Source organism: Cetorhinus maximus, chromosome 2 (genome assembly GCF_964194155.1).
Source record: "Cetorhinus maximus chromosome 2, sCetMax3.hap1.1, whole genome shotgun sequence".
NCBI classification, from domain to species: Eukaryota; Metazoa; Chordata; class Chondrichthyes; order Lamniformes; family Cetorhinidae; genus Cetorhinus; species Cetorhinus maximus.
The window spans coordinates 5,233,969-5,255,305 of NC_135880.1; the positions used below are offsets into that span (position 1 = coordinate 5,233,969).

General features: G+C 42.7%; 1 protein-coding gene across 5 annotated transcripts in view; it reads left to right on the plus strand.

Annotated features, from left to right (window-relative positions):
* Positions 1 to 21,337, plus strand: part of dab2 (DAB adaptor protein 2) — a 55,650-nt gene that overhangs the window by 21,913 nt on the left and 12,400 nt on the right. For all 5 annotated transcript variants that reach the window (XM_078560324.1, XM_078560342.1, XM_078560315.1 and 2 more), the window contains exons 2-9: positions 4,480 to 4,657; positions 15,371 to 15,510; positions 17,211 to 17,309; positions 18,018 to 18,149; positions 19,106 to 19,192; positions 20,087 to 20,107; positions 20,566 to 20,616; positions 21,165 to 21,227. In XM_078560324.1, coding sequence (XP_078416450.1) covers positions 4,567 to 4,657; positions 15,371 to 15,510; positions 17,211 to 17,309; positions 18,018 to 18,149; positions 19,106 to 19,192; positions 20,087 to 20,107; positions 20,566 to 20,616; positions 21,165 to 21,227 — 684 coding nt within the window. In that variant the 5' untranslated portion in view covers positions 4,480 to 4,566. The remainder of the gene's footprint in view (positions 1 to 4,479; positions 4,658 to 15,370; positions 15,511 to 17,210; positions 17,310 to 18,017; positions 18,150 to 19,105; positions 19,193 to 20,086; positions 20,108 to 20,565; positions 20,617 to 21,164; positions 21,228 to 21,337) is intronic.

Consider the following 21,337-nt stretch of genomic DNA (forward strand, 5'->3'; position numbering starts at 1 on the left):
CTACCCACCATCCCTACTGTCACCTGGTCAATTTCCCTCCAATTCAATGGGTTGTAACAATCCATTGAGACATTACCAAATGCCTTATGAATGTCCAAAATATCAATGGACACTCCCCTGTTGACCACTATAGTCACTTCAAAAAATCAACCCACTTTTCATCCAGCATGATTTCCCCTCTGGTTTTGCTGGTAGCTCTCCCTGTTCAGCTGAATTGAGTTCATCATTCTATCCCAATTATCGACCCCAGAAAATCCCCACAGATGCTGGGCCAAAGAGTTCAATTCCCTGGCTTTCCCCAGTACAAGCTATTGTGACTTGAGCTGGAAACATCAGCTGAGCTCATTTGCTAATACTTTCAATCAGGAATGAATTTTTTCCCTTGTATTCAATGTGGCATAGATCACTCTGGATACTGAAATTCTATATAAATCAATGCCCTTTTATGCTAACTAGGTAGCACTGATCTTGTGAACCTAACTGTAGTTCTTATCCACACTAGAATGGTTGTCAATGGGAGAATGTTGGGGAGGGAGGCTAGCTGCAAATACTTTGACACTACATCGTTTTATTTCTGGAAAGTGGATTCTGCTCTGTTCACTTAGTCTGTTTCCAGTTAATGTACAACCATTTGCTGTTAATGGGGTGACTAAGTTGCAGTGGACTTGACCCTCCTTGTCTGTTAAGAACTGTTCTTTAGATTTGACCAGAGCACTGATTCTGACAGAAGATTAAAGTCTCTGAGCACACATGTGACTCTTGGCTTAATGATTAAGGTATATGGATGTCATAGAAATGTCCATGTCTTGCTGCAATTCTTGAACACCTGACATAGCCCCACTCTATCCTGCTTTGTTTGATCCACTTTGTCCCAGGCTAGCTTTCCCACTAATGGTTAAACTGGTCTGTAGTCCTGGGTTTATCCTTGGTATAGCACTTGCAATTTTCCAAAACTCTGGCACTGTCTGAATTGTGGGATCATGGCCAATTTCCAATCTTTGCTTTCTTCAGATGCACCCTTTCTGGTCCTGGTGACTCGTTATACCTCCACTATCTCGTTAACTAATATTGGCAGCATCTTCCTTGGATGACTGGTTCCAGTCTAGTGTGAATTTGAATTAATTTCCCAAAAGCAAAATACTACAAATGCTGAAAATCTGGCAGCATCTGTGGAGAGAAACCAGTTAACATGACTTCGGAATGCCAGTGACATCCTGTTTCATCTCCTATCGCTCACTTGCATTTGTTTAAAGGGGATGTAACTGAGGCTGAGTAATGTTCATTTTCTCTCCACTCCTGCTTATTGCCAGGGGACAAAGTGACAGGAGCTAGCTATACACTTTTTTATGGGTGCAACCAATTATCTCAATTTTTCTTCCCCTGCCACATGTTACCTTTCAACACTTCCCAACACTGGCTGTCTTATCTCCTGCTGCTGCCTGTGCACTTTTTTCGTGCAGCATCTCATAATCTCTACTCTTGACTAATGGATGCCCTGAGTTAATGTTTTTCACTTTAGGAGCTAATCTTTTGAAGCTATTCAATGGTTTAACCTTTGAACACAGCCCGAACCACCACTCTGCCTGTTATCCTAGTCTGTAACACATTGCTGGATAGCAGAAGCAGGAACACTACCAGTAAGGGCTCTAGGGCAAATTCAGGTGAGGGTATGTTTTGAGTGACTTTTAAAATGTGGTTTTATTTCTTTACCCACCAGCCCTTTAGTGCGTCAGATCCCAGTGGCCAGGCTACCTCCCTGTGGAGGGATTGCTGGTCATGACCTTAGCGGAATCCTCCAGATTTATAGTCTGAGAGAACTGAACAGTTCGGTGCCAATATTGAGTTTGTGTCTTGGCTCATTGTTCTGATTGAGTTGGGACTTGCATTTTCACTCGGACTAACCTGAGCTGGACTGTAGTTAGGAGCTCCTGAGGCACTTTGATCAGGGAATTTTGTTTCCTGAACCAAAGTTGTAGTTTAACCTGTAAATTGCAAAACTTTTCACTCTCTGGATCAGCATTGTTAGCAAGGCCAACATTTATTGCTCATCCCTAATTGCCCTTGAAGGTAATTATGAGCCGTCATGAAACTGCTGCAGCCCAAGAGGTGTCAAGGATCTTGACCCAGTGAAGTTTTGTTGAAATATTCAAACAAGGACTCAAGCCATGGACTTTTTTTAAAAATTCATTCCTATATCAGCTATTGACATGAACAGCAAGATTGCTTTGCAAACCAACTTGGAAGTTTAAACAAAATGTGGGTCTTTGCCAATTCGTGAAGCTGTGGGGCATTTTCCTCAGTTCTGCACTATTCCATGCCAAGAGATTGGGAACAGCAGGATGTTAACTTGTTCCAAATGTCTGGATGGGCTACAACTAATGGCTGGTCAGTTGGCACAAATCTCTAGCCATGGAAGATGGGCACTGGGTTGGAAGGAAAAGCTAGAGATTGGGGCTCATTTGTGGATTATATATCATTATGATGAGCTCCGGCAATGGCAGCAGAACTTGACTTCTAGGTGGGATTGGGTGGAAGCTTTTAATGCAGTAAGGGAGGCTTTTGCTCCATTTCCTGTGAAATGTCTTCCTGGTGACTCATATATCTATCTACCAGCCTAAGTTTTTGATTACATCTGCTAGAAATGGAAAGTTAATTAAATGTGTAATGCCTCAATCACTACTGATGAAGCAGGCCTACCTCCCTATCTGGTAGGGAGGTCCACATTATCACACTTGTGATAAATGTCCCTTGTCCTATATAAACCTTCTGGCAATTTTGCCTATAAATAGGCTGCTGTGCCTTGCAAACCAGTAGCTGCAGTTTTAACTTTCTACCCTTGTGGTGATCTCTTTTGGCTAGGCAAGGAGTTGGCTATTGGAGTTCAGGTTTGGGTCAGCCATGATTTTAAATGGCAGAAGTTTGAAAGCTGTTTCCAATACCCACTGGTGCCCTCGACTATTGGCTTGGTAAACACATTAATTTGAGCAGGAATTCTATGAAACACTAGCTTGTGCACTTGTAGGAGAGCAGGCTGGTTAACTCTGCCAGTGATGCACTGACAAGTGTTTTTGAAGCTGCTTATACAAGCAAGTCTACTGCTTTTCAGTTTCTCCACACACACACACAGCCCCCCCCACCCCCAGGAAGCCTTAAAAAATTTCTCCAACTAAGCATCAGTGTTGGACTTTGATTCGTGACCTCCCTCGTAGCTTGTCTGTAAACAAGTCTGAACGCAATGCCCTTTTAAATACTGCTATTGCTAGGCATTTTGACATGGAACAGAAGGACCTCTGCCAGATGCATTCATGCACCTAACTAGAAATCTCAGGGCACAAAGCCAATTAACATGTTGATGAAATTGAAAAATGTTTCACTTTTTCCAACTGGTGCCAAATAGTCTTATGGCCTGATGGTCTGAATTTAAATTGCAATTAGCCAGGGTCTTACATTTCTTTGTATCAGAATGCTCATCACTTGCGCACCTCTTTTTGTCTATCTCAAGTCCCATTTCCCCATCATCACTGTTCACCTGACTCCTGACTTGAGCAATGTGGTGATTTTAAAAACATCCTCATTTTTAAATCCCTCTAGCTCTAATCTCTTCCAGTTGTACAATCCTCTGATACAGCATGCTAATTCTGGCTTCTTATGCATTCCCAATCATTGGTGCCTTCAGATGCATTGGCTCCAAGTCCTGGAATTTCTCCCTACGTCTCTGACCCTTGCCTCACTTGACTCCAAGTCACTTAAACCTAACTCTCGATTATCTGCCCCCTCATCCAAGGAATTAGTATCTTGAGGAAAGGCTGGGCCTCTATCCAGAAGTTTAGAATTAGGTGATCTTGTTGAGACATAAGATCCTGAGGGTGGCTTGACAGTGGATGCTGAAAGGATGTCCCCTCTAGCAGGGGAAACCAGAAGGAACTCTAGTTCAAGAATAAGGGGTCTCCCAACAGGGTCATGAGTCTGGGAGAACTCCTACTACCCAGTGGTAGAAGCAGGGTTGTTGAATGCAGAGAAATCTCTTGATAAGACAAGGAATTTGAAAGGCATTGGGAGTGGAAGGGAAGGAGTTGAGGTCATGATCAGATCAGCCAGATGGCACAGCAGACTTGAAGGGCTGAATGGTCCACTCCTAATTTGTATGTTCATGATTGTCATTTGTTTTATAATGTTCCTGTGAAGCATCTTGATCAAATTTATGTAGCACTTGTTGCTCAACCAACTTGAGGTGACTAGACATCTTGGATAATGTTAGCTGGGCTACAGAACACCCATTATCTTATTTACCTGAATAGATGGGCAAGGCCTTGCTTTGAGAAGATGGCATGCCTAACAATACAGAAATCCTTCAGCCTAGTGCTGGATGGTTGGCCTAATTTTCTAGGTTTGAAACCATAATCTCCTGACTTGGGCTAAATCCTAGCTAATTTCAAGTAGTTTGATTCCTGGCTATATAACCTGATCATCTTCCCACAGGTTGGATTGACATGTCTTGATTGACTCTACCAACTGTAGACCACATTGAGGGTGAAGGAACTCAGTGACTTTGGGATTTGAGTCAAGATGGCAACCATGTCAGAACCTGTTGAGATCAACAGTCCCAGCCATTCGGAGACTTCACCTACAAAGGCATCGAAGAAGGACAAAAAGCGAGGTAAGAAATGGGCTAGGCTTTTCCACTGAAATTGATAGCACAAGCCATTTGGGCTAACTAGTCAATCATAGCACAAGAAACTATTTGGCCCATTTGAGTCCATGGAGAATTTCATTCCCTTTTTTCTCATTTCCCTGCCCTTCAGTTTATCTAATGCAATTGCCCATCCAATTTCTGTAACTCATGTGTAGATCACTACCACTTAATGTGATTTCTTTTAATTTTCCCCTGCACCTGTCACCTAGCCCTTGGCCCATCAGCCAATGGGAGATTTCCTTGTCTGGCTTATCTCAGTTTATCTTGTACATCAAAGAACAACCCCAGCTTCTCCAACCTTTTGTAGTTAGAATCCACCCCAATCCCTGAACCTTCCTGGTGGAGCCTCCTCTGTAGCCTCTTGAGGATCCTCCTATCCTAAAGTGTTGACCAGAACAGGACTCCATACTCTAGCTATGCTGCCTTCAAAGATCTGGCGAACTCTGTTCCTACACACTTAAAATTGGGCCATCTAAGTCTATTGCCCCTCCCTATCCCTTCTGCCCAAATGCATCATCTGACCATTCAGCTGCCCTATTGCAGTTTAGGTTTTGCACTCAATCTCTCGCAGCCTTTGCTGCCTCCATCCTCATGGATCAAGCTGCTTTAGATGTTTCAACCGCTCCAGTAGCAGCACATTCTCCTCACTTGACACTAAATGTGTTTACACTTGTGCAAGGGAAAACACCCAGGAGTCCATCATATAAAAGGACACTGGTGTCTTCCCCTACCTAAACTGTAGACAAGTCTCAACTTAACTCTCCTGATACTAAATTTTTCCACCTGCAGTACTTGCCAAGCTAAAGGTAGCAATCCATTTAATCTGAAGGGCAGGACAAATCCAGCCTGGTAATTACCATGCCCACCCCATCAATCCACTTCGTCATCAGTGAAGTGATGGAAGGTGTTGTCGACAGTGCTATCGAGTGGCACCTGCTCCACAATAACTTGCAACCTGGCACTCAGTTTAGGCTCTTCCAGTGTCACTTAGTTCCTGACCTCATTACATCAATGACCTTCTGTCCATAATTTAAGGTCGGACGTGGGGATGTTTGCTGATCACCATCTGCAAACTCTTCAGATACTGTGTCCGTATGTAGCAAGACCTGGACAACATTCAGGCTAGGACTGATGAGAATACAACAATCTCCCCAAATAAATCCCCACATCCTGGGGGTTACCATTGACCAGAATCTAAACTGGACCAGCCATAAAAACTGGCTACAAGAGCAGCTCTGACTAGGGATCCTGCAATGAGTAACTCCTGATTTCCCCAAAGCCTGTCCACTATCTACAAGGCACAAGTCAGGAGTGATGGAATACCCTCCACTTACCTGGGTGAGTGCAGCTCCAACATGAGCTCAACACCATCCAGAACAAAGCAGCCTGCTTGGCACCCCTTCCACAAACATTCACTCCCTCCACCACTGCCACACAGTTGCAGAGTGTGTACCATCTACAAGAGGCCCTGCAGGAACTCAAAGGCTCCTTTTTAAAAGCACCTTCCCAACCCATGACTACCATCTAGAAGGACAAGGGCAGCAGAAACTTCCACCTGAAGTTCCCCTCCAAGCCACTCACCATCCCAACTTTGAAGTTTATCACCATTCCTTCTCTGTTGCTAAGTCAATATCCTGGAACTCCCTCCTGAACAGCACTGGGTGGCTCACCACCTTGAGGGAAATTGGATGGGGAATAACAATACTGGCACAGCCAGTGACCCCTATATCCTCAATCAATAGCACAGTAAATGAGTCATTCTAAATCATCTATAATATTTGACTCCAGACCACTGATTGATCACTTCAGCCAACAGCCTTGTTTCTAAGTTGAATCAGTGAGTGTTGGTCTAATAATACTAACAGCACCTGCAATCCCCTCTGGCACTGCTGTGGAGCCTTGATCCCAGGCTAGTTTTGCCTTCAACTAATGTTTCTGGGACTAAATGGGATAGCAATGGGCTGAGTTGTTACCTCCTGTGCTAAATATTTTTTAGAATCCTCAAGTTGGAAGCTATCCTTCCCAGGTCTCTGCTCCAGTGTTAACTACCTGCTTCATGGCATATCTGTAAAGTGTATATGACCATAAAAGCTACAAAGGGATGTGGGAACAGACCTGGGATAGTTTTTTTTTAAAAAGCAAGGAGGCTGAACTTTACAGAGTTTGGCTTCAACTGGAGGTCTCTTAATTCTTATGGGATGTGAGCATTACTGGCAAGGCTTGTAGCTTGCTAATTAAAGTAGCAGTTTCCCCTCCCTAAACAACATGATGAACTTGGTTTTTGTAACGATGACTGCATGGTCACCATTGCTGAGACTAGCTTTCAATTCCAGTTTGATTTACTGAATTCAGATTCCACCACCTGTCATGGTAGGACTTGAACCAGTGTCTCCAGAACATGAGCCTGGATCTCTGCATCACAAACAAGTGTCATCACTACACTGTATTCAGCATTCAGTTCTGGGAAGCACACTTTAGGAAGGATGTGAAGACATTAGAGCATGCAGAAAAGATTCATGAGAATGAAGTTTTCCTGCCTGGAATCAGTTGTGGATAGATTAAAGTTGGGACTCTTCAAAGTTCAGGGGGATTTGAAGATATTCAAAACCATGAGGTGTTTAGACAGTAAATATGAGAAACTCTATTGTATTGATGGAAGGATAGAAAATAGTGCAAGTAGGTCATTCAGCCCTTTGCACCTGCTCTGCCATTCAATATGATCATGGCTGATCCTCCTTCTCATTGCTGTACTCCACTCCCCATATCCCTTGTCTCTAGAGTCCAGAAACCTTATTTCCTCATTAAACATATTCAGTGACTTGGCCTCCACAGCCTTCTGTGGTAGAGCATTCCACAGGTTCACTGCCCTCAAGAGGTTTCTCATCTGTCCTAAATGGTCTATCCTGAGACTGACCCCTTGTTCCAGACCCTCCAGCCAGAGCAACCAGCAAGCAGCATCCCTACATCCAGTCTGTCCAGCCCTGTCAATTTTTCAATGAGATCTCCCTGCCCCCCTCATTCTTTTAAATGCCAGTGAATACAGACCTCAGCCCAACCTCTCTTCAATGACTATCCTGCTGGTGAATCAGTCTGGTGAGCCTTCACTGCATTCCTTCTCTGGCAAGTATATCCTTAAGTAAGGAGACCAAAACTGCACACAATACTCCAGGTGTGGTCTCACCAAGGCCCTGTACAGCTGCAGTAAGACACCCTTCCTTCTATAGTTCAAGCCCTCTCGCAATGAAGGCCAACATACCATTTTCCAACTGCTTGCTGCACCTGCATGCTTGCTTTCAGTGATTGGTGTACAAGGACATCCAGGTCACTCTTGTACATCAACATTTCCCAATCGATCACCATTTAAATAATACTCTGCCATTCTGTTTTTCCTACTGAACAGGATAACTTCACACTTTGCAGATCTGCCATGTATTTTCCCATTCAACTTGTCTCAATCACCTTGTCTAAATCACCTTTTTAAGCCTCTAACATCCTCCATCACTCATTCCCACCAAGTTTCATGTCATCCAACTTGGAAATATTACATTTGGCTCCCTCATCCAAATCATTGATACTTAGAGAAGTTGGGGCCCAAGCACTGATCCCTGCGGTACCCCACTAGTCAGCACCTGCCACTCTGAAAATGACCCATTATTCCTACTGTTTCCAGTCTGTCAACCAATTCTCAATCCATGCCAATATATTATCCCCAATCCCATGTGCTTTAATTTTACACACTAACCCCTTATGTGGGACTTTATCAAATGCTTTCTGAAAATCCAAATACGCCACATCCACTGGTTCTCCCTTATCTATTCTGCTAGTTACATCTTAACTCCAGTAGATTTTGTTGAACATTTTCCTTAAATCCATTTGACTTTGTCTAATCCTGTTTATTTTCTAAGTGCCTAGTTATCACCTCCATTATAATAGACTTTTTCCCTTCTAATGTTCAGCTAATCAGTCTGTAACTCTTGTTTTCTCCCCCCTCCTTTTAAAATAGCACTAATATTTGCCACCCTCTAATCTGCCAGGACTGTTCAAGTCTACAGAATTCTGGAAGATGATGGAAATAGTGGATGTGTTGGTTACCATGGCCACCTCTATTGCCCTGCAATGTAGATCCAGGCCCTGGGGATTTATCTGCTTTCAGTCCCATTAATAGCACAGGAGAAATTGTTTTTTTAATACTAAAATTCATCCTTCTCACTAAACCCTTGGTTTGCTAGTATTTCTGGGAAGTTGTGTAGTAAACTTGGAGCGCAGGACAGAGTTTCTTGTAAGAAAGTGAACTTTATTGACAGACTTGGCTATATGCTTGTTCCAAAGCCAAGGCTTAAAAGCTTCACCCTTCAAGATTCCCCATGCTTGGGGCAAATTGGTCTACACAGTCATGATCCCCATAACTAAAATGGTTTAGCTTACAATCCTTGCATTCCTTTGTTTTTACATTCCTCTTTACTTTAGCTTTACCCTCTTGCAAAACACCTGAACCCATTTTAAATACAGTTAATGCTATTAATACTTCAGTCTTTGAGGAGGTTCCTGGATTCAGTTGGAGCAACACAGCTCTACAACAGGAGGTTCTTCCATTAGACTGACTTGCACAGGAACTGCAGCTTCAGGGACATCCCCATAAGACATAGGAGCAGAAATTAGGCCATTCGGCCCATCGAGTCTGCTCTGCCATGCTCCCTAGGCAATGGCAGTCCAGAATTAACTTCAGTAAATAATAGACACTGTCAATCTGGCACCTTGGGGTCAAAGTTTCAACTTTGATTTCAGGTGGATTAACTGGTTGTTGGAGGGTTTCTTGACTTGAGATGATCCACATGTTTCCTAACAACCCTGTTTTCCACTTGATATGATGGTACTGTTTCAGATGATCGTACCAAGAACCCATCAGTTTTTGTACAAAATTTTGCAGCTGGAATGTCTCCTACAGTAAACTCTACCTTTTACTGTGAACATAATTTGCTTTCTGACTCCTGTGGTTTCTTCACTTTCCTCTAAGTTAGGGAATACTAGACTCTCATATGAAGTCGGTGCTTCTATCAACAATTCTGAAGGGGTTAAACCTGTGGTTGAGTTGTGATACCTGAGCAGGAATCTTGAAATTCATGTTTCTTCATGTCCCTCTTTTTTTTTAAGGCTTGCACTACTCCTTTCCAGCCAGTAGAAGGATGGTACAGTGCTATTCTGACACGCTTAACCGCATTTTGGGTTCACAAATCTTTGGAATTCCAGATTTAGTGAAAACCACAACATTATCTGACACTAACTTCAGTAACCATGAACACATTCTGGCAGTTTTTTTAATGGCTGCAGACAAAGTGGGTGATCTTGCTGCAAACCATCCATTTGGGATCTGTTGCTGATCACCAGAAACATGGTACCTAGAAATGGGCCAACATAGTCTATATGTAAAAACAAAAAGCTAAAAGCTACTGCGGATGCTGGAAATCCAAAACAAAAACAGAATTACCTGGAAAAACTCAGCAGGTCTGGCAGCATCGGTGGAGAAGAAATCAGTTAACGTTTCGAGTCTTCATGACCCTTCATAGTCTATATGTAGTCTAACCCAGGGTCAATCAAGACAGCCCCACAGATGCAGTGGGGCTGAAATAAGCATCTTATTCTGTTCCTGGCACTGGAGACAATTTCACCATTTTTTTTTCTACATCACCATCTATGCCTTTGAAATACCAGGATGTGCACTATGAACTTATGTTCTCTTCCTGGGACAGGGATAACTCTTACTCCCCATAAATAAGATACCATCTTGACAACTTGGTTCAGATCTTTGTACAAAGAATGGTTTCAATTCAGGAATTGGTGTATTGACCATCCCTGTAACACTTGTTCAGACTCTGCCTAAAATTGGATTGTAATTCATCCAATTCCTTCTGTCTCATGCAGACTCATGAGGTGTCCAGGAAATTTAATACAAGTACTACCTCTTTTTTTCTTGAGGTACTGGAACATGTGTAACTCCTTTGGGCAAAGGGAAACAACTGAAGGTGTCTGCATTTGCTATATGCACACCCAGACGGTGCATAAAAATGCACTCATGCCTACAAAATTAAAGCCCACCTTGGCTTCTGCTAGAATTCAATTGGTGGGATTGCCTTACCTTCACTAAACAAACCGTGGATTGATCTGGGTCAACTGTAAATATTGATGGAACCTCTTCACCCCAAATGAGCTTTTTGCTATCCTTTCTTGGCTGTAGTGTTCAGGATACGTATCCAATTAGTCTCGGGTTTGCCACAGGGTTTTGTCTTATTTCGTTTTGATTTCAGTCAGCCAAATTTTCTCAAGCCTTGTCTTAGTTCAAATCAGGGGTTGAGTTACCCAAGTGCATCTTGGAAAGTTCCATGACTTCCTTCTAATGCCCCTCATTTCAATCAACTGACTCTTCAATTCTTCTGACCTTTTTTTGGCTTCCTCTTGGAATATTGAACATTGTTGTTTTTCCTCTTCCAACTGTCTCTTCAGTTGGTTCAGTGGCCCTGCATTCATTTAGCCTCTCCTCTTGATTTTTTTTTTCCCCCCCTGTGGAACCAATTCTGACCTGAGGGATCCTTGCTTCCTGTGAAGGTCCTTTTTTTTTTTTTGGTTCTTGTGTTTCTATCCCATTCCAAAGGATGCCATCACATTTCCCTTGTCAACTCCAGGATTGTGTCCTGGCCTGAAATTTGACCAATTTTAGTTTGATTTTTTTTCAACCAACCACCACCCAGAAGGCTAGGTCCTTGTTACAACAATTATTGGCAGCTAAGCTGTCTGATACAGGTAGAGGTGATGCCTTACACACAAACCATACAGGTGAATATAGTTTTAACTGAGTTTTCTCCCAACTCTGGCTGGGTACCTTCTGAAGTATTTAGATGTTCCGCCACCACTGGTCAATGTTCCTGTCCACCTCCCATGAGCAGAAGCTTTCCACTTTATTTGAAGAGTAAGTGATCTGGCTCAGTTTTCTTGGCCTTCAGATTGTGTAGGGAATAAACATCAGCCTCAGTTAACTTCTGGCTCTTCTATATTGTGCACTTCATTTAACTTGACTTGCTGTCTGAATGGCTGCCTTGGACAATTTCTGCACTATTACAAATTATTTTTTTTTGTGGCAGTAGTGGTGTTCTGCAGACTTCGGGTGCATGATTTCCCCTTCAACAGTAACACTAACTTCTGGGTTACTGGTGAGCTGCTTCTGGCAATAGGTCCTGTCTCACTGTAGCCTCCCTGGCCTTCACCTGGCAGCAGGTTCCCATCCTAGCTGCAGAATGGCATCATGCTGTATGCTCTGCAGAGGCTGAGTTCCCCCCCTCAGTGCACTCCATTGCTAATGCTATCTCCAAGATGCTCTAAGTTAATCAACTTCTGCAAGCAAATGGTGCTGAATGGCTTCATCGTTTATACTGCAAACAAAAAACTTAAACAACTTTTGTTGAGATTATCCAAAATCCATGCTCCATTAACTGTTCTAACTTTGCAAAGTTATGTTGCAATCAATTCACTGGGGGCCTTAGAATTAAACTTGAATCTTTGCACGATCAGAGGGTTTAGGCTGAATGTCCTTTTCACAAGGTCAACTAGCTCAGTGAAGGATCTGGAATTTGGCACAGTTGGATCTGTAGCTTGACAGCTTACATCATAGGTTTTGCTCCCATAGACACTTAGAATTGCCTTCTGTTTCTCTGCTGTCATTGTTAGCTATGAAGTAGAAACCTAATCACTCAATGTATTGACTCCAGTTCTCGATTGGATGAGTTGTATGGGTCAGTTCTTCTACCAAAGTGAGGCATTGCTGGTGAGTATGCTATTTTTGTAAAATATCGGAATACTCGGTGAAAGGTGAGCTGCTACATCAGTGCTTTTTATGCTCATTGCCAGTTGTAGTAAATTTAGTGCAGGACAGGGTTTCTTAAGAAACTGAATTTTTTTAACTTCAGACCCAAGGCTAAGAGGCTCTGCCTCCCAGATTGCCTGCAATTGGGGAAAATGTGACTCTATCGGCCAATGATCCCCATGTCAGTAAAATGGTTTAACTTACAATCATTACGCTCAATTAAAGTAGTTTAATTGCCCTGCCACTTCCCCTCTATTATAAATGCTCCTGTTTTGTCTTTGCTAACCTTTTACTTATTGAAGCTTTTACATTCCTTGCAATTTACACTTGTACTCTAGTTCCCCTCTTAATCAATCTCTTGGTCCTCCTTTGCTGAACTCTAAACTGCTCCCAATCCTCAGGCTTGCTACTTTTTCTAGCAACTTTTATATGACTCCTTTTTGGATCTAATACTATCCTTAATTTCTTCTGTTAGCCATGGTTGGGCTGCTTTTCCTGTTCTGATCCAGAATAAGAGCAGAGTTAAAGGTAATTGGCAAAAGAAGCAATGGCAGCATGAGGGGAGACTGGTTAGGATCTGGTATGTGCTGCCTGTGTGGTGGAGGCAGATTCAATTGAGGGATTTGAAAAGGAGGAATGCACAGGGCTAGGAGAGGTGAGGAATGGTTTCCTGAAGCTGGAACAGACATAATAGGCCAAATGGCCCATGCTGTAACTCCCAGGATTTGAATGGCAGGACAAATTGAACCATATCACTCTTTATTACCAGACTACAAAAGCAAAGGAGTTCAGTTCGGTGAAGAGACTGGATGTTTTTTTAAGCGGAAAGTTGTAACGAGACTGGTTACTGCCCTGGTCACTGGAAACAGGACACAGACTTGAGGTTTATTGACAAAAGGATTGGATGCAACTTGAAGGCGTTTTAATGCAACAGGTTGTGTTTTGAAGTGTCCCAGCTGGTGAAAGGAATTGAATGGTCCTGAATTTACTGCCACAGAGGCCAAAACATTGTATGTTTTCAAGGAGTTAGATATAGCTCTTGGGGGCAGAAGGGATCAAAGGGTATGGGGAGAAAGCAGGAGCAGACTATTGAGTTGAACAATCAGTCATGATCATGAATGGTGGAGCAGGCTCGAAGGGCCGAATGGCCTACTCCTGCTCCTAGTTTCTAAGAATTTCCATCTTTCTGTAGGGAAAGGAGATTGTGATTGATTGATGTGCCCTTTGGTAGGGGTGAGCAGGACAGCCTCCTGATATAGAACCTTTTATGAATGTCTGCATCAACCTGGGACTTTCCTGAAATCTGACATCAAAAGCTATTGGTTTCTTAGACCCATTTCTCTGGGATCGATTAGTGGAGTGAATAATTTCACATCTTTTCCTTTCACATCTTTTCCTTGGATAGGACCAGGCAACAGATCATTTCTAGTTAGTTCATGAAGTGGTAAATACTGAGCTAAAGGGGGAACAAATACTTTTCCAAATGGTTAATTTTAGATACTAAGTCAGCTCTAGAATATTAAAATTACAAACAAAAGCTTTGATCAACTGGCAACAGGCTGTGCTAGCAAATCTAACGCATTGATGTGGAGGTCATGGCCATCCAGTGGATGGTGAAAGAACTGCAGTTATTTCTAATATCTAGGGCACTTGTTTCACTGAGCTGCACAGTGTGCTTACGATACAGGATTTGAATTGCATGTCATCTCCCAAATACTTCCCAAGGTTTGAGGGAAGAATAAGACTGCAGTTGTTGCCAGTCTGACTGGTTGCTGCTGGTTTACCAGCTGTTTAGGTACTAACTAATGGAAGTCTGCTTGACCTCTTACACCTTGTGTTGCGATGTGTAATCACTGGTTCTTTTGTACATAACCTTTAGAAGATCGTAACTTGTTCTGTCTGGTGGTAGTAAATCACAATTTTGCTGGTTCAGTCAGTAATTTGGGGCCAGAAATGTCCATAGCAAATTCCAGGTTTTGGGAACTATGCAACCTGGTTGTTTCAAATGTTTTGGAACTAAATATCCAACTGGATCCATTAGATTCTCTAATGGAGAAAGTGGAATTAAAGCCCCTAATGGGTAACCCCATTTTGCAGCAGGCATAAACAATCCTGTGCTGCCTTTAAAACCGCTCTTGCACTGCTTAATGTCAAAGTTTCAGTCAGTAGGCAGTTGACTTTGAGAAACTTTCACAAGGCTTGCAACAGGATGACATGTAGAAGAACACTTGGTTGCTAAAATTTTATTTTTCACGGGTTGTTGGTGTCACTGGCTAGGCCATCACTTGTTGCCCATCCCTAAATGCCCCAGAGGTGGTGAGTCACTTGCCTTGAACTGACGCTGTGCATGTGATGTAGGCTGGGAAGGGAACTTCAGGAGAGAAAAAATGCTCAAGAGGAACTTGCAGGAGGTGGTGTTCCCATGCATCTGCCCTTGTCCTTCTAGGTTGTAGAGGTCATGGGCTTGGAAGGTGCTGTTTAAGAAGCTTTTGAGTTGCTGCTCCTGTGCATCTTGCAGATGTTACACCACTGTCAGTGGAGTCAATGTTTTAAGGTGGATGGAATGCCGATTAAGCAGTTACTTTGCCCTGGATGGTGTCAAGCTTAATGTGGGGAGCTGCACTCATCCAGGCAAGTGGAGTGTATTCTGCCATGTACCTTGTAGATGATCAAGCTTTGGAGTCAAGATATTCACTTCAATTTGTATGATTTGAGGGCTTGAATGGACTGTTGTCCTAATCAAATGATGAGCATTTACCTAACCTCCCCAGGGGGGTCAGTGTTCAATGTGGGAATGCTGAGATTTAATGGCTTTGTCTTTTTAGGGTCAGAAAAAACTGAAGAATCTCTATTGGCCAGGTTTAAAGGTGATGGAGTTCGCTACAAAGCCAAGATCATTGGTATTGATGATGTGGCAGATGCCAGGGGAGATCAAATGTGTCAGGATTCGATGATGAAGCTTAAGGTAATGCCTTTAGTTCCTGTTGATGGGACATCATTCCTAGGCACCAGCATCTGGAAAATGGTGACTGTTCAGACCAGGGGGGATTGCAGTATCTAACTCATTCTGAATTTTCAACAGAAGGCAGACCAAAGATTGATTTTAGTGTTACAATCCCAGCTGAGATTCTCATTGGACAAGCCTGATCCAGAATGGAACCTGGCTTGATAGATCCTAATGTTTGTTTAGAGATGTGGAGAGTAGCTACTGAACAAAATCACTGGAGTCAACTGCTGAACTTTTTTATTAAAAGAACAAAACATTCATCAAGAAAAGCTGAACTATTACAATACTCCTTCACCCACACTTTCAGATATACAGCTTTTGTGACTTGTCCACAGTTGTGTACTAATAGGCACCCTGTGGTCAGATGCACCACACTCTGAAACTAAGTGACAGATGCCATCTCGACTAGATACTGTGGATCTCTCCAACTCCATCTCTCCTCCACCCCCAACGCTTGTCCCACTGAGCCAACTGCATTCCATCCTTCTCAAGGGTTTCCAATATCCACTCAAGACCTCCTCCCAAACTGGCACTTTAACTCAGACACCTCCCACAAGGGTCCACCTCCAGGGTTTCAAACTCCTCCCAATGTTCCTCTTCCCCTGGATCACCACATGCATTCAAGCTGTCTTCCATGCACTTTCTCCAGCTCAGCTGTTAACAGTACACACTGCTTCACATGCCCATAGCAAAGAGTTGGACCTTCAGCTGTCATTGTCTCTTTAAATCTGAAGCTTGGAGTCCCTTTCTGCCCCTCACTTAACTCAATTAACAGGACCTCTTTCCCAGGTTCCTGTCTGTCCTTTGGTTAAAGTCCTGGGACTTACCCCTGTTTCTGTCTCACTCCTCCTTTGGCCTTAACCTTTTTTTGGTTCTCTTTGTGCTTCAAACTGAACTTAAAGCTGCTCTTTCTTTAGTTTTTTGCCCCTGTTGGAGGGCCCTGCCTCTCTGGAGCCCTGTTCCCCAATTTTTCTCATTTTAAACAACTGCAGCAGTTGTTTAAAAAGGTGCCTGCATTTCTAATGAGGTTTTTAAAAATGAAACTAACTCCATTTTACTGACCTTAACACAGACACAGATACAATTCAAACTTAAAACTAAAACCTGTTCCTAACACCCACAAACAGAAGTGCAACTTGCTGTCTATTTCTTAGTACTAGCACTTGGCTTCAAACTAGATGATCAGCTGATTAAGCAGCAGTTGGGACTAATTAAGTGACCTAGTGATCAGATGAAATTGGCTCCAAGCCACAAGAGTAACCAGGGCTCCTCAAGTAGATTGAGGATCATCAAAGGTTTAGGGAGAGAATTCCTTGGGTTTCAGGGTGCAGGCTGGACAATTGAAGACATGACTGCCAAGGGAGGGGCAAAAATTAACATTGGAATTTAAACCTGTTCATTACACATCTGCACCCCATGGTTGTGGGATTCTTAATAGCATTCAGCATAAGCCACCTCGATGCAGCTTTCCAAAATGCTGCTTCACCAATAACTTTTTGCACACTGTACCCACTTGAGAGCAGACCGTCCCTAAAACAGCCTTTTAAAAGGCAGCATGTCTGACAGTCTAGTATTTTGGTATTGTACTAGAGTATCTGCCTGGATTGTGTATTCTGCATGTTATTTGTTTAACTGGATTGCTCTTGTAACCTCTCTAGGGCATAGCAATAGCTGCCCGTGCACAAGGACAACACAAGCAGAGAATTTGGGTCACCATCTCTCTCTCGGGAATCAAGCTCATTGATGAGAAGACTGGAGTGAGTATCTCGCTGGAACCAATGTTGAATGTGTCCTGAATTTCCATTTTGTCCACCTTGGACAGGATAGGGTTGATGAAAAGATGCAGAGACTGGGAGGCTTTCATTTTAAGCTAAGTTGGTTCCCCAGCCACTGGAAATACCAGGTTAAGGTGGATTTGAGCTGCTTTGTTGCTCACATTTCACTGTCACAGCAAGAGCTCGTATCAAATCCTCCTCCCTCCCATGAAGTGAATAGCCAGTTGCTTTGCGATATAAACTTTCTCCTTCATTCCCTTTCACTTTCAGATGAACATGAGTTCCATCCCTCATCCTTGGAATGTAAGTCCTTCAGTCAATAGTTTTGAGGGTGACATTTATGCAGGTGAATTTATACATAAGATCCTATAAACAAACATGAGAAATGTCTAGTGACATAGAGTCTTTTTATATTCCCAAACAGGAGGCTTTGTCAATTTAGTGCATGTAGCTTAGTGTTGGCCTAGGTTATGCCTAATGGGGCTTGAAATACAAGTTGAAGCTAGCCAATCTTGTTATACCACATAGGAATTTGATTTGCTTCAACAATAGGAATAAGTCACACAATCAGAATTGTTAGTGCGGGAGACCATTCAGCCCATGTCTGTCCAGTGCTCAAAGAGCAACTCTCCTTTTGCTCTGTTGAATGCATCAAGGACTGGTCCTTCAAAACCTCGTTTTATTTTTCAGGTGATTGAATATGAGCATACAGTCAACAGGATCTCCTTCATTGCTAGAGATGTCACAGATAACCGTGCCTTTGGTTATGTTTGTGGTGCAGAAGGCCAGCATCAGTTCTTTGCCATCAAGACTGCCCAGCAGGTAGAGTAATGCAGTCCAGAGGGGGAATGGTAAGGCACCTGAAACCACACTGCCCCTGGTTCAGCAGCAGCTGTGGATAGTCCTGTTTTAGTTGTCACCCATCGCAGAACACACAACTCCTGCTTGGTTAGTGGCAGTCTTCACCTAAGCAGCATTAGGGCCCAGCTTGTTAGATTCTCCTATCTTATGGTTTCTGTATCAAATTGAGCTTTCTAGACTCCTATCTGCATAATAAGACCATCCTGCCTTTGCCTCACCCCGGCAGGATCCTTTACTAGTGGCCTCCTGTAAAATGGAGGCAAGTAGTACCTGGTACTATCCTGGAATACACTGAACATATTGAGTAAATGAAAACATGGTTATTTACTTCATCAGCTTGCATGTAGCAGGAGTAATGACATGTTTGCTGGGCTAGTAATCCAGAGAATGTGATTTCTGGTCTTTTATTTTAAACTAAATGTAATAGAAGCTGATATCAGTAATGCCTAATTCTAGTCAAACACCTTTCCAAGGAAGAAATGAACTCCCAGTCTGATCAATACAGTTGACTCTGGACTGTGACTGCCCTCTAATGGCTCAGCAAGAGTTGGATTTCTCAGGTCCACTAAGAATGGGCAATAAATGCCAGCTTTGCCCATTCCCATCCTAAGGATGGTGGAGAGAATGTAATTGGCTATAGCCCACAAGACAATGGGCATCTCCATTAGAGAATTGGTTACATGTGCTCCTTGAACTGCATGTGGAGCAAGGTGAGGCAAGCCTCCATCAACCCCACAACCATATGGGGGTTGTGCCCCTGCACCTCAGCTAACTGGCACTCAACTTGCATTTAATATATTTAAACATCCCTGGATCCCCAAATGAGATTGGCATTGGGTCCTCTTCACTTTTGAAGATTCTCCATCTATCCTACTATGGGTTGTAGCTTATCCCATGTGTATTTATCCTGTTTTCAGGCTGAGGCACTGGTTGTGGATCTGAAGGATCTTTTCCAATTGATCTACAACTTGAAGAAAAAGGAGGAAGCAGAGGATCAGTCGAAGGTGAGGAAACAATTGGTGGGCAGTCCTGAACATCCTTAAGACCATCAAATAATGTAAATCACTGGAACTTGCATGGAGAATTGTTGCCCAAGAGAAGGGGAAATGGGGGTAGGGTGAGAAGAGGTAGTGGCAAGAAGAGGTAGTGGCAAGAGGTGCACCAAATAACCTGTTGGTGCCATGGCAATCTAATCCTGCCTATACAGTCAGGCATTGATCCACTTTGGATCACCTACTTATGAATTGAGGTTCCTGAAACAGCTCCTTGTTAGTCCTATTTTGGAATTATATTTTCAGGAAGGTTACTAAACCTTTTCAAACACTGAACTTTCAATTCATCCAAATAATTTGGAACAGATTACATTGAGGTGTAGTTTAGGTCTCTTCAGGAATCCAGCTTGTCTTTTGACCCTTTATGATTCCTGGTCTGAAGGCAAATTGGGGAAATGACTTGATAGGGGATTAATCTTTAATGCAGCCTTCAAGAGGAGACAAATCTGTCTTCAGCTATTTCCTCTGTCTGGAATTACTTTGCTGAAATGATTAGAACATCCTGTAGCTTTTAATTATAGTAATCCACTTTGCTTTTTGACCCTGTTCTGCCCTTCTGTTGGTTCACAACAGATGGTACCTGCCTGCCACCATCCTCTTGTACTGAACAAATCTTTAATCTTGCCTACCTATCTTAACTTTCCAATGGAGAAAGTGCTTCCTGATTTCTTTGACAATCTAGATTGTCCTGTTTTCCTACCAGAGAAATGTACCCCAAACATTTAAGCCCCTTGATTAGATCACTTAATTAAAAGTTGAGGATGTACAAGATAAATTAACCTTTTTTTTTTAAAAGGGGCTTTACTGCAGTCCCACTATTAAACTTTTTTTTTTTGCCTTTTACAGGATGATGGCAAACCTACTGAGGTGAGATCACTATCCAATACTGCTACCTGGTGAATGATTTTTATTGTAAACTTTCTTCCAGAGTTGGAGGTTTTGGCTCCTCTTCTACAATAGAAGCCTAGAGTTAGTTTTACGCACAGCCTCCCTGATGCTCTGCTGACATTTTGGGATGTGAATCCAGAAATGATTCCAGAGTCTGAATGATGAGATAACAAGGATGAGAACCATTCAGCCCATCCAGCTCATTCTCTTGTACCCACCTCTCCCAACATTGTGCTCTCATTGGAAGACTTCACTACCAATTACTGGAGAGGAGGTCCATGATCTATCTTGGTACCTTCAAATCATTAATTCCACACTTTGAAAATTTGATTCTTAAGCCAATTTCTCTTGTGGGAGATGTTTGTTCCTGAATTTTCTTAGCTAATGTGTGTGAAAAATTGTACCTAATTCTTTGTTTTCCTTATTTTACTCCTCAGAATGGTAGCCCATTGCTGAATTTTGATGACCAGGTATCTCAAGTTAAAAATGTAAGTGGAGTATTTTGGGATGGTTAGCATTGGACTCAATAGACTTAGTTTGTTAATTGCAATGTGGTTCCTAAATATAGATTTCTGGGGTGGGTGGGGTGGTGGTTTGAAATTGTTACTCTAATTGGTGTAGCTTGCAACTACATGGTGAGGAGAGATGGATGGTGCTATACTCTTTTTGGCAACTGGCAATTAAGAGGCAGCTAACATGTTCCTGGGGGAGGTGGTGGTGAAACCCCTGAAGTGACAGCACCTCTGAAAATGCAGCACCCCAAGTGGGAGCCTGGATTTGTGATCCTGTCTCTGATATGGGACTTGGACCCACAATATTTTTGACTAAAAGGTTTAAGAGGAAAGGCCCATGGGGTCAAGACATGACAAAAGTACTATTGCAAGGGGTGGACCTTGAACATTGTCTGGGCTGAGTAGTGTTTATTTTAGAACTGCATTTCTAGCCAGCTTTTGAAGCTAGCTCTAATCTCTGTCATCCCTTCAGAGGGGAAAATGATCTTTTTATTGGCCTTGTTTAAAAAGTTTCTCTCGAACAGGACATTGATCAGATGCAGCTGTTTGGAGACATGTCAACACCACCTGAAATCCATTCCACACGGGTAAGAACCACAACTAACCAACTGGATTCGTTGCAAAGTACTTAAGCTTTCCACGAATTTCATCATGGACTTGAATCTGAGATGTTTTAGACCTATGAATTAGTTTGAGA